This window comes from Lissotriton vulgaris, chromosome 6 (assembly GCF_964263255.1).
Source record: "Lissotriton vulgaris chromosome 6, aLisVul1.2, whole genome shotgun sequence".
Taxonomy (NCBI): domain Eukaryota; kingdom Metazoa; phylum Chordata; class Amphibia; order Caudata; family Salamandridae; genus Lissotriton; species Lissotriton vulgaris.
Window position 1 is genome coordinate 1,721,816,772 of NC_141694.1, and position 27,485 is coordinate 1,721,844,256.

A 27,485-nucleotide genomic window follows, 5' to 3' on the forward strand; every position below is an offset into this window, starting at 1 on the left:
CTAACAAAACAATGAATGTGTCCATCTGTAACGAAACTGGCCCTCGTGTAAAGCACTCTGATACCTGATGTATCGGGTCTAGTTCACGCTATATAAAACTCTAAAATAAAATTTTTAAAAGAATACAGTCAATTTTTAGAGAGGACTCCATCAAATGTGCTTGTTAAGAGGCAGAGCTTCTATCTGATTAGGTTCAGCTTTAGGTAGAGAAAGCTACTACTTCCCTCAGGTCTTGTGCAATCATTTGCCACAAATTATACAAACGAGCCCCTGCAACCCTGGACATTCTCCAACCTCCTGGACTTCATACTCTCATGAGGAACCTTCCTGCAGAGGGGCTGGTTGGCTGCTGTCCCCAGCAGGGATGGTTCCCATAGAACCATGGACAAGATCAGGAATCTGGTGCTTCCAGTTTTTGGGGTAATGTACTGGAAGGAAAATGTCTGCCAGAGGTGGGGGCAGTTCTGCCATTGTGCTCTTCCAGGCAGGCACAGATTCATGTAGCACAGCAGGGAGGTGAGTTTTTCTCCTTTTTCCTACTTCAAGGCTGTGTCTGAAATAATAAAGTTTCAACCATGGGTTTTTAAAAAGAAAACTAGCATAACAGTGCATAGTGATCCTAGGCCTAGCACTAATCTCAATGTGTACTCTGCCTAGTGGTACTAAAATCTTCCCTGCATTAACATTCAAGACAACTAAGGGAACACAGGAGCATGTGAGAGTTGGAAAAATAAATATTAATACCCGTTATAAGGTGAAATACTTTTGACAGTAGACTCAGTTGTGATGGTTATCTCATTATTACCCCCAGGTGCTTGGCTGCATTCAGACTTTTTTGTCCAAGACTCGCCAGACCTTAATTTAAAAAGCTGTTCAGATCTCCAAATTAGTAAACTGCAATTGGTTTATATTAAGAGTCACAAATCATTCAGAATTAAGTTATCAGAACTGTAGAAAATATCAAAGAGAGAGCACATCTCCTTCACGCTAGGCAGAATCCACTAGTTGACCATGCATTCTTGTGTTCACATTAAGACATTGACGTTGTCTTTTAAGATATTTCGGAATTCCCTTATCCTAAATAAAACAAAGACTAAAGCTATAGACTCATGCTCATTCTAGGAAATTTGGTTACTGGTTGAGGGAGGTGATACCCTACTCAAGCAGCATCCACAATTCTTGTCATGGTGAAACACAAACAAACCCCAAATTAACCTATGCTTAACCTTCTGGTCATAGTTATGCAGCACTTCAAACAGTAATAAAATGCAAACACAACACAAGAAAAATCCCACCCCAATTTAGAAAAATAAAATGTGATAAATTAATAGACACCAACACAACAAGAATCCAATAAGTAGAACCAGAGATGTGGAATTTCAAAGATGTTAGTAAAGTAGAGCGCCTAAACACACAAAGCGTCACTCGCAGTCATGCGAGACCAGGTGAAAGTCACAAATTTAGGTCAACTTCGATGGAGCATGGGCCAGATACAGGGACCAGGGCATTACAGCTGAAAGAGTAATCTTCAAGAGTCCAGAGCAAAGAGTTCTGTTGGCGTTGAAGGGGGACGTGAGGAGCAGTGAGACTGTTGCTGATGGTCATTGATGTAGGCCAAGGAGCAGGCTAGGCATCGTGGACGATTGGTGCTGTATTGTGAAGATCCTGTCTGGTGTCCTGGAGGTTGACATTGGCTCTCACTGCAGGCCGTCGATGCAGTAGTGCGAAGTGAAGACCTTGCATTGTCGAGTGGTGCTGGTGGTTGCTGTGGTACGAAGTGTTGGTTCATTGGAGCTTCACTTTGGCAGATGGCACAGGCAGCAAGATCTTGGCGTGAACAGGCCAGTTCATGGTCACAAATAGCCCAAACCCTCAGGATTTTTACTTTCCTTATAGCAGGACCTGAACTTATGCCACACAAAGGATACAGGACCTAAGCAGCTCCTCTATGGGCTCAGGAACTCCCTCCAGCAGAGGCCAGAAGGGCTGAGACAGGTCCAGCTGCAGATCCAGGCAGCAGGTAAGCTGAGCAGATGCAGAGAGGCCTCAGGAACTTGTTGTGCCCTTGTAGCTCAAATATGCTAGTCAGCTGACTCTTGAAGTTTACATCCAGTCTTCCTTCTCCATAACCAGAGCAGCAGTGTAGCTGGGATGCAAGGTAGCAGATATTGAGGCAGCGAAACAGCACTGCATTCCTTTTTCTTTACTATCCACAGGCCCAGATACTTACTGAAGAGTTGGGTCTGAGACTCCAATATTTATTCTTAGTGCCAGCTTTGAAGTAGGAGAATGTTCTGGACCTTTCTACCCCCAGAGGTGTTTGAAATTTCCTGCCTCCCTGCCCTGGCCCCAGCTTCTCTGAGTACACAAAAGACTAGTGTCAAACCCTTTGTGAGTGTGCTGTGGAAGAGGATTTGTGATGCACAAGTGTGGTAGGTGACAGATCCTCCCACTCATCAAGTCAGAGATGGCACATCCTGCCAACACCGATTTACCCTGAGAGCATTACACAAAGACCAATATCCATTTACACCCAGTCCTGTGACCCAGGAGGCAGGCTTCAGGTATCAAATGGTTGGGACAAGAGAATGCTAACTTTCTAAAAGTAGTTTTTCCTAATTGTTACTTAAAATCCAGCTTTACAATAAAAGAGGAGTTTAAATTACAATTCTTTAGACACAAAACTGCTAAAAGGAGCGAGTACAAGCACTTTAGCATTGGATAGCGGTGGTAATGTGTGCAGAGTCCTATAGGCCAACAAAAAAGGGTTAGAGCAAAAGTGGAGGAGTAAGGTAGAATGTTTTGCGGAAGACTATCCTAAACTAAGGTTGACAGTTCTAATATTCCTTAAACTAATGTCTAATAGAGTTGAACAGAGTACCTAAAAGTCAGGCTAGTGGTCATTCTTCTTTTCCTGAGGCCAAACTAATAAACCCATTACCCATCTTCATAACAAGGCACATTTTTGTCTCCAGAAATGAGATTAGAACTCCCTTCTACTGATTTCTATTCATGTCTTAGACACTTACAGCAAGTGGAAGCCTTCCTGATTTTGTTAGCACTACACAAGATTTGATGTTCACATAAAAATAGGGCTGTTTCCCTACAATCAGCAAACACATGTAAAACTCAACAGCTGATTCCATGTTGTTTTTTTTTTTTTTTTTTAGAGAATGCCCATACACCATAGAGCTTTTCTTATTTTGACAAGGGGGTGGAAGGACGGCAGATCCCTGAGGTGCTGTTTCCTTTTTCTCTGAAGGATTGTGTAGAACCACCAGAACACCGGTCAGTTGCCCTTTCACATTCCACTCAGCTTTAGCACAAGCCAACTTATTCATTTGGAAAGGAGGGAGGAGGAAAAGGATGCAGAAAAAGAGGTTAGGAAACGTGGTTTTCTAGCACTTGGGAATGCTGCGGAGCTGGGAAGGGGAGGTTTGGTGCGCAGAACGAACACACAGTTTGTGCTTCTCTGAACATATGCAAAGCCAGAGAGCTGATAACGGTGTCAATGCTTGAATGTTGGATTGTTGCTTGGTCCAGAGACCATGAGGTTTGATTAGCTAGCTCGCATGGTTGCTCGGAGGTTCACTCCCATCAGACTGCCGTATTAGCCACAGTGCTCCTGCCAATACAAATTGAGCCATCGCGCTCCACTCCTGGCGATTCCATACAACCCTGATGGAAGCCCCGGAATTGTTTTTAAAGAATGCCAATAGCCCCGTGGTTTCTCATCAGTAACCCAGAACGAGGCTTCCAGCGAGTTAACCGACATTAATGCGATAATAGGCATTGTGTTAATAATTGTTGAACAAAACAATAATGCTGATAATTCTTGTCCTGATGATGATGTCATAATTTAAAAAGGCATCGAAACGTCGTCGACCAAAACCCCATATGCAATATGATGAATGCTATATTGTTTGATGCAATGGTATGGTTATGTTTAAGAGATTGAGTCTGTAGCACTGAACAATAGTATACAGACAGATTTTCGCTTTGCCTTTTTGGCCATTTCTTTGCTGTTTTGTCTTAAATGTTGTGGGTCACGGCTGTGCCCACTTGTTATCTTGGTCTTAAAACTCCCTCTATGAACTTGATCATTTAAAATAAAATTCTTGTCCGGCTGGACAAAGAAACATACTACTTATTATTTATTTATTTATTTATTTATAAAGTTTTATATAGCGCGAACAAGATCCCGAAGGATTAGGTGTATGATTATTATTTTTTACTATCCTGTCCACATATAGGGACCATTGTCTTTTGTAAATTGGTCTTAAGTCAAGGCCAGGAAGCTGAATATAGGTTTCAGTGAGAAAGCATATGAGTTTTGTCCAGACCAGTACAAATGCGCCAACACCTGTTGACCCTGATCCAGCCAGAGGGTAACATGCACCCCATATTTCTGTATCTCTTTACTGGTGGACATTGCATGACCAGTAGGGGCTGGAATGGCTGCATGTGTTTGTGGGTCACATGCAGAGGGACCAGGTTGATGGATATACATTATTTTCCCCATGGGGGTGGCCTTGCATCTTTTCCATAACTCATAACAACACTTTAGAAAGCTGTAAAGCCTGTTACTGTACATAACAGTCGAATCCATTCTAATAACATCAGATTAAGCAACAAGAAAACGCACAAGTCTCGAAAAAAAAGATTTCTTAATTTTATAATCAAAATTAGAATTGTACACATACAACAGGCGCACACCAGTAGTTTGTGCGAAAAGTATCTTAAATAAAGATCTGTATTCTTACATTCTGATATACATATGTAACATGTTTTATGGCACTGTAACCAGAATCAAGTCAACACATAAAAATAAAGGAAAAACTGTCATTGCTTTTATTTAAATCCTTCTCACCAAGTTGGCGCGTCTTGCATTTTTATACTAAGCACCCGGTCCTAACCTGTTTGCACACTCAAAACAAATTATTGCACAAGAAGCCACTGAAGGCATATAATGGTCAAGTTCCATGTTGCTGTAACCTCTGAATCCCAAATAGAAAAATATAACATAAACACACCAAAGAAATATTTTCCAATTTTTCTGTGAACAGTGAGCAGTCATTTGCAAATCCCAGTATACAGTCACTCGTCAGTTCTCTCTCAGTGGGCAAGCCATCTCTGCAAGCCAACCTTTGCAGGTTTCAGCCCACACTTTTTAGGTAAGTAGCCATTGACTCCATCACCCCAGCTGCCCATGACAGAGCTGCTTGCTTCAGTCTATGATCCTGCACAGACTACGAGCCAAAGCTGAGTAAGAAGCAGTAAGCTAAGAATGTTGTTGCCTAAAAGAAAAACGATTTGCCTGTTGAGCTTTTCTTCTCTTGCCACCGTCAGACGCGAGCGGGAAGTGCTTTGGAAGAAATAAAATACACCCTTGGCTTATTTTCCTTCATGAAACCGTTTTGGGGTTCATTTTGTAATCCACTGGGTTCTCTTCCCCCCTACATTAGCATGAACAGGGTGAACAGTCAAAGAGTTCTGCTGTGAAAAGCTTTCTTCCTCAGCTTTTGTTATACCACAGTCTCCACCCCAAGGAGTTTGGGAGTCAGGATACGAGGGGTCACTCCATTATTTAGGTCTTCCTCAAACTCCAATAGCTGCCCCATAAAGTTAAGGTTTGGAGAAATGATTGGTCGCTTTCCTTTGACAAATTTGTAGGCGTCGGTCATGGTCATCCGCGTGTGCTTCATCAGGTACGCGATCACAATGGTGGCTGAGCGGGAGACGCCGGCTTGGCAGTGGATGAGCAAACCTTTGCCACACTGATGAGCTTCCTCTGCAAGGTTAAAAAAACACAAGACAGTCAATGAGCTGGCTTCAACGGGTCATGCAAAGCATGAATGTGTTCATTATTTGCATACAGTGCTGTAGCAAAAAAGCATGTAGAGCAATCTATGTGTCACAGTATATAATGTGATTTGGTACACAAAAATAGGATAAAAGTACACATAATAACAACACAGTTCTAATACTAAATTAATGAATACCCATGATCTATAGATATTAGCACCCAAAAAATAATAGGAATCCATTTTGTTTCACTTTTTAACTGTGAATCAGTAGACCATGTTTGTGGCAAGTATACTTCTTCCCTTCCAATGTTCGAACAGTGCAGAAAATAATCCAAACTGACATTTGGGGATGTAATGAAAACTTATGGCTTGGGAACATTTATTCAGTTGTGGAATAAACTTCTATATAGGACAACTCCATGTCCGGCTATAGGAGGCAGCCAGTCCCTATCCAGTCAGCAGAGATTGAAGATAGATATGTGCTGGAAAAGAAAGGCTCGTAATGTACTCCACTTCGCCAACAGAATTGGCAGAATTTTGGCTACTCTGCATTGTGCTAGTAACGCAGAGTTATGGGCAAATTCTGCCAACCACCGTGTGACAGTGTTGTTTCTCGCAAGCAGCTCACACACAGTAAATTTCTGAGTGTGAGTGATATTTGGCATCCCTTAGCATGATTTTCAGTCACTAAGAGAGCACCCGGTGGGATTTCTCCAATGCTGGCGGATGTGGGCGGTCGCGACTGCTTGCTGTCAGAAAGCCGCCGCTCGAGTAGAAAATCTACTCGAGCTGCATCAAAATCAACTTGAGAAGCTGTGCCCTCTGGAGCACTGTGTGGTGCTGTTCATACTGATGTTTCAGTGCGGACACGCTCCTGTTGCTAACTCACAGCACGAGCAGCACGACATGCCTATTTCTGCCTGTTTGCGAAATTCTACGTAATTTTGCAGTTTTTCTGTAACTCCGCGAGTTCCGTCCAGGCCTATGGAAAGTTCAAAAATCCCAATATGCAAGATGTGCTGACGGATCAGGCTGGCTGTGAGAGCCAGATATGGTCTTCTTGGCTTACTCATGCCTCCAACAAGTTAGAGCCTTTAGGTAGGAAGCGGATGTTGCCTCAGAATTCTAAAATGTAGATAGACTAAGCGTTGTTGATGAAGACAAGTTAAAGACAGAGCAAACCCCACTCATAGATTGGAAAACAGCATAGTGGCTTTACTTTCGAAATCCTTTAGCTTGCTTAGAAAGAGAATATTATCAGTAACTTGTCTAGCAAGGTACATCTCATGGTGCCAGGATGAGGCTGAATGTGCGGCCTTGAGAGGCTGGGACAGCTGTTTGGAAAGGTATTGGGGCTGGAATTTCATGTAGAAGACCTGATGCATTTTCTCCTGCTTGGCCTCCATTATGAGGCAGCCAAGCAGGAGATCCTGGGACCGCATTCTTTAAATTTCAAATCAATGAATGATGGAAAGTATTTATTTTTTATGTGAAGGGGAAGAGGTGAAGCTTAACTATGCTCTGAGAAACTTCGCAAAAGAAGCATTATTAGGCCGTGTGCTGTGTGTGTAATTGGAGAAACCGCCATGTTTACTTTTTTCTATCATGTAGTTTTAGCTGCTAACTTTTTGCATTCGAACAACATAATCTGGTGAATAAATTGCCTGAAATTGTGTCTGATATGTAGATTGTTCCTCAATAGAAGATTGCAAAAGATTATTTCAGGGAATCTGCAAAGAACCACACAAGGTAGACTGAAATACAAAGCTTGGTGAAGGGAAAACAAGGGCTTGCTTGATCAAGTGGTATGCAGTATTTATTGTGGTAATTCCATATGTATGAGAGGTGCATTGGGAATCTTGCAGCCATTTCAAAGTAGCAGGCAACAGCCTGAATGAACTCAGGCAAGTTACTGGCCGTAAAGCAGCGTGAGTAAGATGGTACCCACTTACTCTTGAGCAAAGCCCAGTGGGCACAAATGAATGGTATGATGTGCCCACATGCCTTACTTTGTTGATAAGGTGTGTACTGCCCCAATCCCCAGGTCCCCAAATAAAATAGCAAACTTAAGGGTTTTCCTAAGAGTTATGCCATGATGGCTAGCACACCATTTTATCATACGGATGAGCTTACACTTTTGAAAGAGAACTAGCCCCATAAAAAGCATGAAAAGCCTGTCAATAATTGTGATTACTGTATGCAGTTTAATGTTTTCAGTAATAAAAAAAGTGCCACAGTGCTCCCGTGGCGTCCAAAATGACGGTATCGCAATTTGTACCAGCACGCACTTTGCATTTGCCAATGCTGTGCTTTGTGTAAGTAGGGTCTATTATAGGGGAGTGATTCAGTTAAGGACTGAAGAGGCTGGAATCAAAGATAACAACAGCAAATTGCCTCTCAGACCATGGATCAATGATTATTTTATCAGTGAAGAGCTCCAAAAGTTGTCTCCCCTTCTGTACAGTTAATGAACATAGATTACTTGTAGAATCTTAATGAAAAAAATGCTAGCGTTTTCCCTATCTTACATTGATATGTGCAACTCAAGTATTTGGAACATAATCATTACAGGTAAGTTGACTGTGACAAACATTTATCTTTGAATGAAACAACGAAATGAAACAATAACATACATAACTACATTTTGGACCAAATCAATACATCAATCGAGACAGAACAAAAATGAACATCTCACAGCAAAATTCGTTGATGCATTCTACACAGTGGACATACTAAACAATACATATATTGCGACAAAAAGACATCCTATACAATAGATATGCCCTATTGGACTACTGTGTAAGTGGTACTAACCACAAGCGAAATATGGTATGTATACCAGCTTATAGTGAGTAGCGTTGTAATTATTTTCTGTGTGTGACATATGTTTTAGCTTTTGGAGGAGAGACACATGTGAAGGATTAGACAAAGGAGGAGTCTTTGAGTGCAAGGATAGGTGGGATATTCTGATTTAAGGCACAAGTTAGTTCTAGCATGGGTTATGTAGCAAGAAACACCTGCTATTTTGTTGTGTTATTACCCTAGTGGGGAAGTTGGAGGTGAGCAGACAAGGTAAACAGACCGTAAGTGCCTGCTATGGGATTTTTGGGGTGTTTTTTATACACTGGATGAGAGAAGATTTTCTATGTTGAGCCTTGCATTTTGAATGTCATCCTGACATGGTTAGGAAGTCAAGGCAAACATACCAGTAGGGACAGTATCACTTCTCTTCTTTCCAACCCTCTGGGGAAGTTGGGGGCTATACTCTCATCTTTTGAGAATAATTTCAGCTCGTTTCTAGTGGGGTCTGGGTGATTTCTAAGAAGATCAAACCATTAGAATACTAAGTATCTGAATCTATTTCACCAAACCATTTTGTTGAATTTCCAAGTGAATTGTAATTCACCAAATGTTAGAATCTAATTCAGTGAACCCCTTTATTATTGGAATAGCATTCTACAAGTTAAGTTTTCTTGAAAGAGTAAAATAAACTTTTCTGTTACCACCTGCTCCTCCACCGACCCCCATTTTTTATTTCCACCCCTACTCCCCTATTTGGTCTCCCGCCCTATTTCACCCCCCTTTAAAAAAAAATAATAAAATCGATGTATTTTGGTTTTTTCTTGCACAATCCTCTATCACCAGAATTCCCTTTGCATTCCACTACCTCTTTAGAAATTGTTTGAGATTCTAGTGTGTTTTAAAAAAAATGTATTCAACTGTTTCAGGGTTGTCTAAGCAGTATTGCCTTAACTCTCACTTTCAAAACATTCTCGAGGTGATGCTTTAAGCTAGGTAGAGTACCACTTTGTGCATGAAGGTCCTGATGTCAACTCTCTGCCAGCTTAAAGAAAGAAGATGCCACCGGCCTTTATCCAAATGGGTGCTGCTAGTGCATGTGCGATACACAATAATTACTGACCACATCAGTATATATTCCAATGCATCTTATGAAAACTATTCGGTGGGAAAAAACCTACTTCCTTTTTTGAGCAATGTCTGTGCCCCTGAAACAAGGTCTCAATGTCCATTCATAATCCTTTCCAACCATCTGCACTATTCTATGTGTACTTCCTCCAGTACATAACAATACACTTTGGCAAGAGCAAACACACCCATAGATGTCTACAAAAACAACTGCTACCCTTTCACCATTACCCTTGAATTCCATGGGTCAACCACATAGTCATGTTTTCAAAAATAACATTTACAAAAATGAAAATATTTTGTTATACCTATGTCACAAATTTAATCTTAACTAATCTTCTAAAAAAAAAGCTACGCCCACTGCTCTGTCAATCCTTATTATTTTGTATACGTCTTTGCTAGATCCCTTCCTCTGCCTTCACTAGTCCTCTGTTTCTTTCCTTTACGATCCCTCATGTCTGCTTTCTTCCAGCTCTGTTGATGACTGTATGGAACCTAAATACCAATCTTTTTTTAACATGTAATTTTCTGCATGTTGCTTTCATCAATGGCTATATCCAGGTTTACTAACACAATTCGCTCTTTATCATGGACACGTTTCCCCCCTGGTCGCTCTCATGTATTTTCACAGTTCTTGCTTCATGGATACTCCTTCAGTCATTTAGAAATAAACAACATGAAAATGATCAGGCTCGACTTTCCCTCCAGATCTTTCTTTTTAAGTAGGAAACATCTTTCTTACTCTATCCATGATAAATTGCATTAGTTCTGGAATTAAGGCCTTTCCAGCCAGGCAAGAAATCTATAGAACAGCTCACCAGGTAGGATGTGGGTAGAGTAGCAGCCTCCATTCAGGAAGACACACCTATTTTTGATTTAGTAAGTAGTTGTCAGCTGTGGCTTACTGGTTAGAGGAGGCAGACCCTGATGCAGAGGTCAGACCCGGGACCAGGGTTCAATTACCGACGCGGCAGGGTCTTGAGCTCAAAATGTCCACGGACTCGATAATTCTCACCTCGGTGCCTACTCGAATCATGGGTTCACACTCTGCAACTTTGGGCAATAGCTTGCTTAATTTCCACTACGGCCCCACCGCGATGGGATGCCTGGTCTTCACCTTGGGGATGCCCAGTTGGGGTTATCTCGCAGGGAAAGCCAGGATGGGTTCCCAAAGCAAGCGCTAAGAGACCTGTTGGTGATTTGGCGCTATATAAATCGAAAATAACATAATATAACTTTGCAAAGGGTGCCTAGATGCCTGATGATTTGTGAGCGGTATACAAATGTGACCGAGAAGATGATTCAGTCACCACATTTGCAATGGCCACACAAAATATTATAAAAATAAAATAAAGCGTACCCAACTCGGCATCCTTGCTCCGGACCTCTTCTTTGCAGTAACTGGAGCAGATGCTGGCCCTCCCCCGCCCAATCCTGGCACTGCGCACATGCAGCATGTGAGCGATGACCTATTTGGACAGAGTGACCTCACTCTGCACTCCACAGCGCACTTGAGGCCTGCACTTGCCCTAAACCCAGCTGTCTTAAGACTGCTGGGTTAAGAGTTTTAAAGTGTGCATGTGTGGCTAGTCGGTGCAAGATGGCCGGCCAAAAATACATTCACACTTTAAACAGTGCATTAGAAAGCGAACCCTCCTCCCTGCTGCCCGGTAGAGGGGATGAAAAATAACATAGTAATGAACTAACATGTTATTTTTCATCTATAGGGATTTCAGGGGGGTTTTAGATGGGGTGACACACTCCTTCACATTCCTGATTGGGAAGCTGCAACTTACACTGAGCATCTACATCTTCTTCAATATCAAACTCTACATCACTGTCTCACTTTCTAAAACTCCTACCAATACAGTCTCCGCTTCTCTCTCGGTTCTTAGGAGTATGAACTGACCAAACTGTGATCTTTGGTGACTACAGCTTCTAGATGACAACAGTAGAATGCACTCTAACTCAGTACTCTGGCACATTTATTTACCCTCCTCTTCCTCGCCATGCACAATCATGCACTAGCTTAATGTCATGCTCTTCAAGAGAAAGCAAGGCACTTATTCAGGATACACTTAGTGCTTTTGTCAAAGACCAACCCTTCTCTAAAGGGTGCAGTGATCTCACAAATAACACCTTCAAAAATCTCTACACTACCTTACTTGTAAGTAGATCACTAGTCTGGTAAGGGACCTCTTTGTACCTGCCGCTAGCTGCAAAGCTAGCAGCATGTGCCCCATCTCACATTCTTAGATTCAACAATCCAAGAGGACTTATCCTGTAAACTTGAGATTTCCTGAAAATCTCTTCAAGGGATTTCTCATACTTTGAAAACCCCCATCACATAGAGCTGTGAAAAACAACCCTCTGTTAATGAAGTTTGATAAATTAAAGACAGTTATGAACATATATACGTTCACCTTTGCATTTTAGCAGTGTATTTACTGTGTAGTATGTGGTCTGTGAAGTGGGCAAGAGAATTGCAACTAGTAACTTTAACCTAAGTCCCAAAAGGAGTTCTGGGTGAACATTATCAGCAGAAGACCCGAGTTTTCCATTACAATCTTACCAAAATGGCACGGGGGTACCACTGAGCCACCTTCTCACCACCATTAAAAACAAACATAAGGTACATCACTCAGACAACCAGTCTTAACACCAAACTTGGCACAAGTAAGGAATATACACTATGATAGTGCAAAGGTGTATGTCATTGCCATACAGCTGGCCCACCTTGGTTGACCAGGAATAATGAAGCTCAAATCTAGAGCAGCCCTGTGCAAAGCACACGCTACATATTTCTTTATAGAAGCCATTAGTTGAGATTTGCCAGAGCCCCCAAAATAGCACGGTCCTGCACATTATCTTGTATACTTGATTCTAGAAGCCATGTACAGCATTAGCACACATCTGACACTGTTAACAAAGGGGAAGGGCAATACATGTAGTACTACTGAAATGCAACACAGAAGGCATTGCCTAATGGTGAAGCATTGAACCTACCTGTGCAAGTCAGAAATGAGCAACAACCAAAACACTTGTCTCTTACCAACATTAGCATAAGTTTCATCTTAAACATATTCCTGGTACACTTACTGCACTGGCAATGGAAGAGACCGCTCTTTGGCTAACTAAAAATAATTGTCTCAGTCTCAAATATATTCTCATTTACATGAACATTTGAGGAGAAAGTAGCATAAAAGTAGAGTGAGGGAGATCACAAAACAGGTACAGGGAAAACCTAGAGTTACCGTACATAGGGCTATTGCCTTCCTGAACCTCCTTCTTTCAATCTGTAATGTAATGTAAGGTGGATATGCAGAGTACTGCTCGTCACCGGTGAGGGTAACTAGTCGCTGAGCAGTGAGTGTAGGCATTTAGTGAGGCTGGGCCTGAATTCAGGCAGTCTTTATGGTGCCACAAGAAGACTAACTGAGTAGTCAGGTCTTCAGTTTCTTGCAGAACTCAAAAAGTGAGGAGGGCCTGATGTGTTGGGGAGGTCATTCCAGGATTTGGTGCTTGGTAGGAGAATGATTAACCTTCCTTTCTGCTTCTGTGGATGTGGGATGTGTGCGAGTGAGAGTGAGACTAAGCTAAGTAGCCTGGTGGGTTGGTGGAAATAAAGCTGGCGATTGAGGAATGCGGGTTCTGTATAGTGACTTGAATGTGTGTGTGAGAAGTTTGAACTGGCAGCACTTCTTGATGGGGAGTGCTCACCAAGTTTTAATTTCCCAATACTCTTATTTCATAGTCTCTCACGTAAGAACAAAAGATTTTGGTTGGTTCCCTGAGATCAAGAGTTTGCTCCAAGGCACCACCCATCTACACTTTGCTAGGTCTGATACCTCCCTCAAATTCTACTTTTTCTTCCCACACCCAAAATATATAGCATTGTAGCTGTGGTGCAGGCTGATTAGGAGTTTTCAAGCCACTTCCATGGGTCACTGGCACTTCAAAGGGGCCAGGGGTGTTGCAAAAGTTCAAGCAAGTAAAATGGGCCCATTTGCATTGGCTTCATTGTACAAACGGCTTCTTTTTGCACACGCGGTATTCAGAGTCCCCTCTGCTATACCTGCTACGGTGGTTATCATTAGACCGGAATTCTTCCCTTGTAATGCTAAACAACTCCAAAAGGTGCCCTTAGCAACCAGCCCTGAATAAAATTGATCGAAAGTATGGGTTTTAAATAAAAAATGTTTGCAAAACCTGTACAGAGAAGATTTGTTGTAAGATTGCCTGTGACTCTCCCTGTAAAGTTTTTAATAAATGGTGCCATAGTCAAGCAGGCACATTCGGCTCAGAGCCTCCTATCTGGAGATGTCTTCTTATACCAGGCCGCCCACTCGATACCCAGCATGCCAGGTCATGTGGTAAATGGAGACATTACCTTGGGTTTCTTCCAAATGAGGAAGGATGTGTGTGAGAAAGTGGCTCTATATATACTGGACCAAAGTAAGGTACAGTGTGCATAGACACCACAAACCCCAGAGGTATAACAGAGGTTAAAATCAGGGCTGACCTTACTCTCAAAAGTGGTAGCTTGGTCGAGCAGTAAGGCAGTACCAGAGGACAGTGTAAAGCATTTGTCAGTCAGCAAAAGGTTTCTCACCCTCAAGGACTGAACTCCAGGCCAATAGTTTTTATATGAAAAGATATAGTTGTTTTATTTTTAGAGCCAACAGGTATCAAAATATACTTTTCTCAATTATGAGTGATCTCAGGTAATTACTTTGCAGAAAGGCAATAACTTTGAAAACACAATAGGTACAGGGGTTGCAGTAGGCAACACAATTCTAAATAAAATTTAACATTGAGCTTAATGGGTTTTTCTACAAAAATGCAGTTAAATTACTTTGTAGATTACTTTTGTAATTCCAGGACTGGATCCTAGATTCAGTCCTGGGGTGTAAGCTGAAACAGTTTAGTAAAAACGTTTTGGTTATTGCAATGCTTTTTAAATAATATATAGGTATTTTAAAAGTTCACACTTAGAAACTTTTCAGTGAAAATCTAGCAATGTTATCCAATGGGAGAAAATTCAGGTTACAGGTAAAGTACGTTCTCGTTACTTTTGTAATCCAGTACTGGGCTCCTAGGTCCAGCACTGGGATCTCTACTTAAGTCAGGTAAGTACTTTCGTTTTCAAAAGTAGACAGAGGAAATTTCACATAAAGGCAGACAATGGATTCCTATATAGAAAATTCAGGTTACTAGTAAACCCGGTTAGGATTACTTTTGCCGTTTAGTACTGGGCTACAAGGTACAGTGCTGGCTTCTCTCCTGATCACAGGTGAGTACTTCGGAATTTGGTATTCGACTGATTTTATTGGAATATTTTAGAGTTTCAAAACGTCACACTTAAAAGATTTTTCGAGTCAAACCAGTCAATGCTATCCTATGGCAGGAAAGTGAGTTATCGGTTTCCAGGGGAGTACTCGTCCAGTGAAGTTAAGGTTCTGGGGATAGACTCAGGGGTCCTCCAGGGTCAGGTAGGTACAGTTGGTACACCCACAGGGGCAGCTGGGTGCAGAGGTAGTTAGGCCCAATGTTATCCAATGAGAGGCAGGGGGCCTTCGGTTGGTGGCTGCTGGCTAGCAGGCCATGCGACTGTGGGAGCTGGGCTCCTGGTCACTTGCTCAGGGCCAAGGGGGAAGTAGGATAGGACACAGGGTGCACGGCCAGAGGCACTCGGGCGGCTGGGTGCAGGGTGCTTTTGAGCCGTTGGGCGCTCAATATAATTCAATGGGAAAGGTAAAGAGGGAACAAAGGCTGCAGACTCGGGGACAGTGATTCTTCAGGTGTGACCACAACTTCGAGACATAAGTTGGGGTCTTGGAGAAGAGGTAGGTACCCCAAAGGAAGACACAGAGGGCCGCAGGGCGCCGGGTGCAGGGGTGTTTTTGGGCATCGGGAAATCTTACCCTCAGTTGGTCGCGGTCGGAGGGGTCCCTGGTTCTGAGGCCGCAGGCGTCATCTGGTTCGTCGAGGAGGGTCTTTGGGCACTGGACTTCGGGTCCCAGTTGCCAGGGGGACGTCCTCGTGGTCTTGGATCACTCGGGCATGGGCCGGGCTCGGTGGGGGCAGAGTAGGTTGATCTTGTGCTTCCTGGCTGGCACCAGGGGCATGGTTGTTGAAGCAGAGCCACTGCTTATGGGAGTCCCAATCTTTAAGAGGGTCAAGGCAGGCTGGTCCTCCAGGGGTCCCAAGGTTGCTGTCCGCAGGAGACGCCGGGATTAAGCAGGAGCAGGTTCCAGGATCGACAGACCGGTAGGGCTGGGGCCAAGTCAGTTGGTGTCGTCCTGTTGTTGGCAGCTGCAAGGCGGGTCTTCTTCTTCTCGATCTTCTTTCTTCTTTTTGTATTGGGATCTGAGGAAGGAAGGTTCAGGGAGCCCCTAAATACTGAATTTAGGGGTGTAACGGGTAGGGCAAGGGCAGGGACCAATAGGTCCCAGTCCTGGGGTGGGTACACCCCCTAGTCTGCTCCTCTCTGTTGGGAGGGGGGCAGGAGCATAGCTGTGATTGGGCAGGGCTCCCCATACTCAAGATGGCTGAAGCCCGGGGTCGTGCTTCACCTCACCTCTCCCACCTGAGAGGTGGGGTTGGCACAGGCTGGCACCCCTTCCTTCCTGACGTAGGGTTTCCCCCCAGTCTTCCCGCCAGAGTGGGGGTCAGTACCAGTGGGGGCCAGTTGCTGGGTACAGCAAATTGTCTGGAGAAGCTCACAGAGGCGGCAGGCCTTTGAAGCTTTCCCCTGCCCATCCTGGGGGAGAAGTCCTAGCCCCTCGCCCAGTATGTGCATTGTTGCAGGCCCAGGAGAGCGGGGGCTCTCCACCCGGGGTCCAGCAACACGTCTCCTGTGTGGCAGCCTAGGCAGCCTCTCAGTCCAGACATGGATTGTAGGTTAGGTTTCAGGGGGCATCTCTAAGATGCCCTCTGGTGCATTTTACATTAAATCTCCCACTGGCATCAGTGCGGGTTTAATGTGCTGAGAAGTTTGATACCAAACTTCTCAGTCTTCAGTGAGGCCATCATGGTGCTGTGGAGTTCATAATGTCGACCTCCCAGCACCATATACTCTTAATGGCAGCACAGAACTTATAGTGCCCAGGAATGGCCCTTGGTACTGTAGGGGCACAGGGCTCATGCACCTGTGCCCACACAGCTGGCATAGGGCACCCAGCTAGAGGGGTGACTGATGTATGCCAGGGCAGTCGGTCTTGTGGGCATGGCACACGGGGTTGTGTGCCATGTTGACTCTTTGTTTAGTTCTGTACTTAGACACTCAGCCTGCAAAGGCAATGTGTTGGTGTCAGGGTGCAGGGCCCGTAAGGGTGGCACAATAAGTGCTGCAGCCCATAGAGGTCTTCTCTGGTTACCCTGCCCTGGGTACCTAGGGTACCATTTACTAGGGGCTGACAGGTGGCCAGAGATGCCAATTGGGTTTCAACACAGTTTTAGGGAAGGAACACAGCTCTGGGTACCTGGTTGGCAGGAGCCCAGGGCACACTCAGTCAAAGCACATCAGCAGTTCTGCAAAAAGTGGGGGCATACCAATGCAAGAAAGATGGCACTTTCTCACAATGTGGAATAACGCAAAATGGGCTTTAACTACAGCTGAAAGCGGAGCTATTTCATCCCGCCGAGGACGGTATCTGTCCTTTTATTTGATGTCAGTTAAAAATAGCCTCCAGATTAACATTTTAACCAAAAGGTAGGTTCAGACATGCATCAGCCTGCGTTTCATGTGCCTACTCAGTGCGCACTTTTTAAATGTGATGCAACAAAGGAAAGTGCGACTAGAAGATGCTGCTGTGTGTAAAGCGTGCACATGTTTAGTTTTATAGTATGGAAGTGGTTTGGTAGTGTGGTGCCACTAAGCATATGTTCTGATCACTTAACCAAAGTATGTGGTCCTCTGCAAGTCCCTTCTTTGGCGTGCTCTCCTACAGCTGAAATTACATTAATTGCAAACAAATTAAAACCAGTGTTAAGCAAATAGAAACTTGCAAAAAATGCCTTTCCTATATTCCCAAGTCATTCCTTTCCTTTCCAGCCAAGCAAGACCGATTGGCAGTGCCAATGCTTGTTAAAAAAGCATTCGTCTTGCAAGGACTCTAGATCGGACTCGACAAGAATAACAATGCCCAACATGGAACCTGTGCCTTCGTGTTTGGACAAGAAGTTGTTGAAATTCCATAAATCTGAGTTTCGTTATTTCAAATCTCAGCAGACTGGCCCCAGCTCCGTGCCAAGATGGCGCGGTGATGATGTCATCGTCACAGCGAACATCTGCCGTGATCTGAAGGTCACGCGCTTGAAACCCGGCAAGGCGGGCTCGGCTTTCGCCCTTCCTAGATTGCTATCCTTGGGTATAATAGGACCGTCTCTTATTTACAGCGCCTAGAAACACTCAAACCGTTTTTAATACATTATTATTTCTTCGGATTTAAGAAGCAGAGAACAAAATGGGATCCACTGAAAACTGCCCGGATACTGTGGCATAAGAAAGTTTAATGCGGGGACCTCGAGTGCCATGACCACAAGGGCCGCTAAGAATAGGCCTTGTTTAGTCAGACTTGTAGGATAAACTTGGCAGGGGGAAATGTCAGGGTAAAATTAGTAAAGTGTCTGGCTTTGAAGCCATGCTGCCCTGCCCTCTGTGCCAGCAGGTCATATTACTTTAATTCGGGACGGCTTTTAAAACAAACAGGGCTGCGCGGCGGGTTCTCGTGAGGGAAATCGTTGCCCTTATATCACTCCGTGTAAACAGTGCGGGCACGTGCGAAGCTTCCAGAGCGGGACAGCTGTCCGGCTGAAACCGGAACGGCAGACGGATAGAAAGTGTGAACCGCACATGCATTCATTTTGAATGCCAACGTGCTTTCACTTATGAACCTGTGCACACATGCTTTGCATACCTACAGGTGGACCCAATGCTCTCAGTGATACATGCATTTGCATATGGTTCTAGACATGTAAATAAATGCATTTATGCACACAGTACTACATGCCTTTACCCAACACTTGCATTGCATTTATGCATGGACTCTGGCACGCCGTGCAGTTGTGTCATCGCTGCCACATTTTGGTTTGTCCCTGAAATGTCTCCTGCATTCCTTTTGGATTGAAAACAGTATGTGTGGACCGCAATCCTGAGGGACCCACCAAAGTTGGTACTCGTTGAGGTCACGCGCTTAGTGAACTCAGAGAGGAGACACTACATGGGTCTCTCCACTCTGCATTCTCGAGCGGGTAGCCTCTCTTCCTTTTGGCTTTCAGGATATCGATTGGACCCGGACATGAGTGGACCCTACTGCTATAGGTGAGTCCAGCATCAGGAGCTGAGAGCATCCCTAGTAGGGCCTGATGAAGCTTCACAGGCCTGGCTGGCTTCTGGTGATTCTGTCTGCAGGGAGTCCCTGGCCAGTCCAAGGAAACCAGGGATGTGGACCAAGCCAGGGCTTTAAGTGGGATGAAAAAAACTGTGTGGTCATTCAAAAGGACGTGGCGATGTTGCTTAATAATACGTAAGCTTAAAATCTGTACTTAGCACAGTGTGCCGCCTGACTGGTAATATTCTGCTTCTGTCTTTACATCCAGATATATAATATAACAAGTAACAATTCAACTACAGCACGCCAGGAGTATTGGCTTTGCCAATGGTTGTTATTTGCACAAGAGAAATAAGCAACAACTATGGCTTTGTTGTATATAACATTAAAAATGCTTCAATTCTGAAATAATGAGGCTGTGAAAGAACTATAGCGAGTCTCTTTGAAGTTATATCAAAGGCAGTGAAGGATGGCACTGCTGCAGAGGAGGTAAGATTTATTTCTTCATCCTGTGGGTGACGGCAAAATTGGAGAGCGCGATAGGGACCCGTTTCCGCACATGCTTTTGGGCCCAGCCCACTTAAAGCCCCGGACAAAGCATCCATCAGCAGCATGTAGCTCAACCAACGACCAACTGTGAGTCGCGCTATGGATAGTTCTGCTACAACCACCTGCTGGGAGACTGAGTTGTGACTTTGTGGGGTGGCCACACTCCTTTGCACCACCTTTACTTTATAACACGGATCAATTTGTGTGCGATGGACCAGAAGGCCATTGGCTAGCCAGGTAGGCGGGTCTAAGGGGACCTGAATGGTATGGGTGAATCATTTTGTGGTTTTAGGATTGAAACTCATATCATAGCCAAAACATGGTTCTCTGGCAACCTTTGGTGGTCCTCATGACCTGAAGAGCTGCAAAGCCCAGAGTCTCAATGCCCCCAAGGTAGCAAGATATCCTTGCCCCAGGAGGCAAACCAAGACATCTACATACATCCCTGGTTTCAGTAAATGCACACATGAACTCTGAGACCCTCTCCTTTACTTTTCAGCCGCAGGTGCATTGTAACTCGTGCTTTCTGTGCTGCTTTAGATGCTCACAAACCTCCGGGGTTATGAACCCCACATGTCACAGTCGAACTACAAAGAGACTGTTTTAGCAGGACAACTGTATCCTCCTTTTGATACAAAACGTCTCTGGATGTCAAAACGAGTTTGTGAACAGTATCTGTCTGCAACCACAGTGTCACAGTACTACTGGCTCTGTACAGCAGCTTTCTGGTTTTCAGTCTTTACATTTGAGGTGTGGTCCGATCTTCCTGAACATTACAGCTTAGCAAACATTATAGCGTGTGCACCGCCAGGGGCCTGGCATTATTGCTGCCTTGTTGCATTATCCTAATTCACTGAATATATTTTTACTGTTATTCATGCTTTGCTGACCTATCTTTTATACTGTACTTACACACAAACACACACACATATATTACATTGTTGACTTTCTAGCCAGGGAAGAGGTATATATACTGATCTGCAACTTTAAATGTATTTGTATGAAAGTGCAGGGGCTCTGTTAAATAAACAGACGAATTTCGATCAGGCATGGTCTTGCTCATGACTATTAGCTAATTAGTACTTCTTTACTTTTTTCTTTTTAAAGACATTTCTCGCTTTTAAGAATGTGTTTAACATACACGCTTCCCATTGCATCATGATACTTCATACATTTACAGTAATTTTTCTCAATTTCATAAGAGATTTCTTTCACTTACAGCTTAAGTGTTCCATTGGCATGGAAGTGTCTGTATCTTATTCATTTTCATCATTAACGTTTCAGTTTGCTTAATTAATCTGGTGGTGTTCGTTATTGATTTAATCTTTATTTTCATCATTTTATTTATTGCCCTTTAGTGAGTAAATAATTCATTCTCTGCCTCTAGTGATTTATTTAGAGCTGGAATAACAATTTCTGTCCTCCAGAAGGCTCATTCCATTTGTTTATTTACCTCCATCAATGAGCACATTCTAAACACAAAGGCCAAATCAAATGCTTAACCGCGGCGCAAATTCCGCCGCGGTGTGGCGGTTTCATTAAGTGGGTGGGGCCGTGTCGGCCAACGGACGTGAGCAGCACTACGGAGGTAGTGCTTGCGACGGCCATTGGCAGACGGGCGCAACAAAAGGGTTAAGGATCAGGTGACGATACAAGCTGGATTCATAGTGGGTAAGAAAAATAACACATCCACCACAGAAAGATGAGTGCAAATAAATAAACACCTTTTTAGTGTGCTTTCCCTGGACCTTTTGCTTTTGTCTCCTGTTTTTTTGCTGCTCTATGTATTAGCCTTAGAACTTTGAGGGCTTTTGATACTTCGATTCAGAGCCAAATAGCTGGGCTAGTCATATGCACACTAGTGATTAGTGTATACATGATTGGCTGATTTGAGTTAGCTGATAGTCCCTTGGCTGGGGGTAAGACATATACCTAGGGCATGTAATTCAAATGCAGCACTGGTTGTGCCACCCACTGAGGTAGCTCTTCAAATGTGCCACAGGTTTTCCCTGGCCGGGCCTGTGTGTGTAGGTTAATGTTACTCTGCTTGGTATTTAAAAAGCTCGATGCCAAGGTTCGGCATGTCGGTCGCTACATCGGAGCACTCCCTGGGGGCAGGGTGTAGTGTCAGGAAGAGGCAGGGCATGTGCTCTCTGTGCTACATGCAGTGGTAGAAAATGGCAGCGGATGGTGTGTTCGGAATGGTGGGGTCTCCTTCTCACATTGACTAAAATGGGGGATAAGTGGAAAGGTTATTAAGCAGCATTGCCTACGTGCAGAAGAGTAGCAGTAAAGTGTTTGATATTGGTGAGTTAGTAATGGCAAATCCTCTCTGGTAATGCAAGTGGATTCAACATTACTAATGATGTGGAAATGCCATTGGGCGTTTCTGTGCTCGTGGCTCTGTGAGCCTGTCTCTAATCCACATCTGGGTGCTGGGGGGACAGCTACATCTCTGCAATCCTGATAGACGACCACAAACTATGGGCTCAAAGGGAACTGTAGACTTCTGACTCTGAGAGGCCTTCCTGAGATGGATATGTGGGAGTGGAATTGGCACATGCATTCCTAGAGCCAGGGTCGTGACCCCACTAAAGATATTGATCAAGCCTCCAAGGGTAGGATGGCAGACAGGACAACATTTAGAGAGGGCCTCTGCATTTCAAAGGTGGCCTTTTGAACAGATCTCATCTTCAAAGTTGATTGTGGGTATAACTACTGGGGCTCCAACTTCAGGAGTGAGTGACGCTTTTGGGATTTGAACTATACTAAGCTGGTTCAGCACTGGGACATTGGGGCAGGAGGGAAAGCAACTGGATTATCTGCAGACTTGTGGTGGCCTGGGGCTTGTGTTCCAGAAAGGGGAGTATCACTTGGTAGATTTTGCCTGGATGATGCTGGCCTGCAGCTAATTGCCAACTGTAATGGCCCTGGTTCCTAAGCACTCTCCAAGGCCCAGTTGGTTGTCCTCCTGTCCACAAGATCCCAGGGACAGAAAGGATCTCCCCATTTCCACAAGATCATAAGGACTACGCAGGATGCGGCGGAAACTGGTGGAAGTGATCGTCAGTTTGGAGAAGGACTGTCCTGATGTACGCCGTAATCATGCTGAGCATAGGAATGTGCTTGTAAAGATCAGCGGCCCACCTGGGGTGCCGGAACGTGAGGAGTTGAAGGAGTACTGGGGAAGTTTGCAGAGTCTGAGGGACCTGTGCGTGCAACCGGATATCTGTGCTAGCTCACACTCCGTAGCGTGTGGTGTCAGAGGAGTTTTGCGGGACATTTGCGGAATCCGCGGGACCTGAGCTGGAAGCCTAGACTGTCTCCGTCCTCCAAAGCGGGATGACAACAATGTCTGACATTGCGGCCTCCATCCAAAGTCGCCGCCTACCTATCCTCAGACGCATGCCACAAGGTACTCTGTTGTTGAAAATATTGTGACTGGATCGGGGGGGTCATGTTGTGCCTTGTGTGCACCCATAGCTGGCGGCCTTGAGCAACTGCAGCTCATACTTCCACCTGAGGGGAAACATTTCTCCAATTTGGAAGTGCGCCAGCTCCTGATGTCACAGTCTTTTGCCTACAGGGGGATAGTGATCCCAAACTCGTGAAGGTGCCACTGGGTGCCTGAAAGCCAAATCTGGAGGGACAAAACCAAGTAACTGTTTCTTTCCGATTTAGGTGGTCTCGACAATCTAATCAAAGTGTCACCATTGGGTACATCGTGTATTGTTGGCTGGTGTAGTTTGAGTGGCTGAGGCGCTGGGACATGGGCCGTAGTCGAAACCGGTGATTTCTTGACCATTACAACTGTATGGGGTATGCGCTATTGGGAATGTTGTGTTTAATGCTAATGTGTTAGCGGGAAAGTGGAATACCTCTGAACAGCCTGCATATGTGTTTCTGTTGCTTTCGATGTGGGAGGGATTGTTTACAGTGTGAACACCTCAGAGAAGTCGCGCTGGGTTTATGTTGCTTAAGAGGCTGAGGGGATAACGGGGCAAGGGAATACCTATGACTAATACATATCTGTTCATGCCATTCTGCTGCTAATGGGAGAATTCAACAATTTCATATAACTGTAAAGCATATATCCAATGTGTATGTGATTTTAACTTCAATGTGCGTGTAATACAAAGACCAGTGTTTTATACGCACTGTGTGCAGTTTTTCTGTAGTGTACTCAGTGTGTTGCGAGGTTGGTATTGTGCCAATACTTTAATTTCATGGCCCATGCTAAGAAAACAGCAGCTACAGACTGTCATAAATTAAGACTGGTAAGGCAAATCATCCCTTTCTTACCAGACACAGCTGGAAAAACCTTGGTGGTTGCCTTAGTTTTATCATCCCTGGATTACTGCAATGGACTACTCGCAAATGCGCAGATTCAAGTGATTGACAAATTGCAAACCATTCAGAATGCGGCGGCCAGACTCCTTTCTGGAACATCTAGATTTAAATTTGTCTCAGACATAATAAGGAATTATCACTGGCTGCCGATTCGTAATCGAATCAAGTTTAAGACTTTATGCATAGTTTATAAAGCACTACACAATCAGGGTCCGCAGTTTCACAGGGATCAGTTAACCCCATACACTCCCCCCAGAAATCTTCGTTCTGCCACCTTGAATCAGCTAGCGGTGCCACGGACAAAAACGGTTACCTGGGGTGACCGCCGATTTATGGTGTCGGCCCCTAAGCTATGGAACACTCTACCACAGCCCATTAGGACTAGTCCCTCACTCATGCTCTTCCGGAAGCGCTTAAAGACCTGGCTTTTTAACCAATAAAACTGTAGTGACAACACTCCTTAAAGATCGTGGTTGGTTTAGCGCCGAGACGCCTACGGGTATTCGTTTGCGCTTAATACATTTTAATAATAAATAATAAATAATAAAATACTTTACACTTTGGTCCTGAGGATAAGCCTGACTGGCCTGTGGCAAGCTACCCAAGGGTGAGCACAGTTTATCGTACAAGTGTATCATACTCATAGGCCACTGAAGTCATCTGCGGCGTACCCCAAGGATCCTCACTCAGTCCCACCCTCTTCAACGTATACATGAGCCCCCTCGCGGCCATCGCACGCCAACACAACCTCAACATCATCTCCTACGCGGATGACACTCAACTGATCCTTTCACTCACCAATGACCCTAGCACCGCCAAAAATAACCTACACGAAGGAATGAAAGAAGTAGCCGAATGGATGAAACACAGCCGTCTGAAATTGAACTCAGATAAAACAGAAGTCCTCATCTTAGGCACCTCCCCCTCTGCCTGGGACGACTCTTGGTGGCCAGAAGCCCTCGGAAAAGCACCCATCCCGACGGACCACGCACGGAACCTAGGCGTCATCCTGGATTCCTCACTTTCAATGAATAGACAAGTCAACGGCGTCTCTTCATCCTGCTTCAACATTCTTCGCATGCTCAAAAAAACATTTCGTTGGATCCCCACCGAAACTAGGAAAACGGTCACCCACGCTCTGGTCACGAGCCGACTGGACTACGGAAACACCCTCTACGCCGGTACTACCACTAAACTCCAGAAAAGACTCCAACGAATCCAGAACGCTTCAGCCAGGCTCATATTAGACATCCCGCGCAACGAACACATCTCTGGTCACCTGAAAAACCTCCACTGGCTCCCCGTCAATAAGAGGATCACTTTCCGGCTCCTAACCCACGCACACAAAGCACTCTACGAAATCGGACCAGAATGCCTCAACGCACGACTGTCCTTCTACACCCCCGCACGCCAGCTACGATCTTCCAACCAAGCCCTGGCCACTGTACCTCGCATCAACAAAACCACCATAGGAGGTAGATCCTTTTCCTACCTGGCAGCTAAAACCTGGAACTCACTTCCCACTCACCTTCGCCTTACTCAGAACCACCTAGCATTCAGAAAGCAACTTAAAACGTGGATATTTGACCAGTAATTCCCCACCCCTCTATTTGACCAGTAATTCCCCACCCCTCTTCAAGCACCTTGAGACCCTCTGGGTATGTAGTGCGCTATATAAATTTTCTGACTTGACTTGACTTGACTACTCATCCTATCTAGGATGGTGGATTCTGTCTGGCTTTGATGCGTCCCAGACAGCCAGAAATCGCTCTGTCGAACACCTCTCCTAACCTTATCTCACCAAACAAAATGCATAGGGCTGTACCTGTACTAGCCTTCACGTTACCTACATAGCTGCTCCTCAGGCTCTACATGCTGGGGCCTGCAAGAGCCCCTATGTCAACAGTGCTCACTGTGCATGGTTTCTGGCCATGCAAAGTCACACTTTTACTTTTTAATGCAGGGTTTTAAAAAAAAATTGATTTTTGGTCTGCAAACCCACAAAGGAACAAGAATGGGAACTGATTTCCGGGGTCAAGAAATCAGTGGCTAGCATCCAGTAACGGCTGCTGCAACACATACATTTGGTTGCTGACATGCAGTAAAGTATCTTGGAGACATTAAGCCAATCTTAGGTATGCAAACCCTCATTAAGCAGAGAAAGAAAATGCTCACTCATCCAATTGAATTTCTTCATTTTTGAAACCCAGGATCTATGAGGGCAGACACTTCACTGTGTCCACTCCACTCTATGCCAATCTGTTATGTCCACTCCACTCTATGCCACTCCACTCTATGCTATTCAACTGTACGTCACTCCACTATATGCTATTCAACTGTACGCCACCCCACTGTGTGCTATTCCATTCTACTCAACTCCACTGAACAATAATCCACTGTACGCCAATCCACTCTACGCTATTACACTGTATGCAAATCCACTCTACGCCGCTCCACTCAATGCTATTTCACTCAACCCCACATTACTATTTCGCCACTCCAGTGATTGCTACTGGGGGAAGTATGAATCAGGAATGTGCCAAAGGTACTAGTCGTTTGGCCTAGACCGTCCCTCACAGAAGGCAGTATGGTGATGACAGATATTTTCCCCAACTTCCTGTTCTGATTATTATATTATAAAGACCATTAATTGTTTATGGCCACATTAAGTGATGATCGATTCTGATCATTTAGATTGGGAAAACTAAAATATGTGAATGTATGCATCTGCCCTTCACTGTTTAATTTTGTAGCACCCTGAAACTGTTTAAAAAACATCCATTTAGAGAAGCCTTATACTTGGCTCCCTACCACCCTTCTGAGCCCTGGGAACTTCGAAGATGCATTTATTGAGTACTTGACCCCAATCTGGTTTAGAAACATTTAATATTCTAATGTTTGAAGAGGCAGGCTTAAAAGATCCTCCCAATTCGGGTTTCTTTCTACAGCTGAAATATAATAATCCATTTCAACCTGATTAAGAGTACTATATTCTCAAATCATTGTGTGATACTTACCAATGAATTCAAAGGCCTCTTCGAAGTATTGCCTGAGATTCTGCTTGTTGCTGTCAGTGGCGGGCAACCGCTTATAGTTGAAGATGCCTTTCTCATAATGATACAGAGGAAGGTGGGTGGTGACATTGACTATGTACTCAATGTTCATCCTCTGCATTGTCTCCAAGTCCTGAGCATCATGTTCATTCCCGAGAAACAGAAAGGGCAATATGGAAGTTAGCTCTGCATTTTCGATGTCAGGGGTGGATGGGATGGACTGAGGTAGTATGGATGGCACCATCAATGCTCCCCCTCCGTCTGGGCACTCCTGAAGTTGGAGGGAGTTATCACAGAGGTTTTCATGGTTCTGTTTGAAAGTGCTGAGTCCACCTGCAATGGAACAATTAAAGCTATTACATTCAAACATAATTTTATATACCATTGTCTATATGCAAAAAAAATATCTATCAAAAGCAATACTTTTCACAGTGAGAAGCAGAACAGTCATTTTTATTTAACAG

General features: G+C 44.4%; 1 protein-coding gene across 2 annotated transcripts in view; it reads right to left on the bottom strand.

Moving 5' to 3' along the window:
* Positions 1-4,648: 4,648 nt before the first annotated feature.
* DUSP10 (dual specificity phosphatase 10) overlaps positions 4,649-27,485 on the bottom strand; it is a 103,374-nt gene continuing 80,537 nt past the window's right edge. For both annotated transcript variants that reach the window (XM_086927934.1, XM_086927935.1), the window contains exons 3-4: positions 26,986-27,354; positions 4,649-5,791 (exon numbers count right to left, since the gene is read on the bottom strand). In XM_086927934.1, the coding sequence (XP_086784060.1) occupies positions 5,526-5,791; positions 26,986-27,354 (635 nt within the window). In that variant the 3' untranslated portion in view covers positions 4,649-5,525. The remainder of the gene's footprint in view (positions 5,792-26,985; positions 27,355-27,485) is intronic.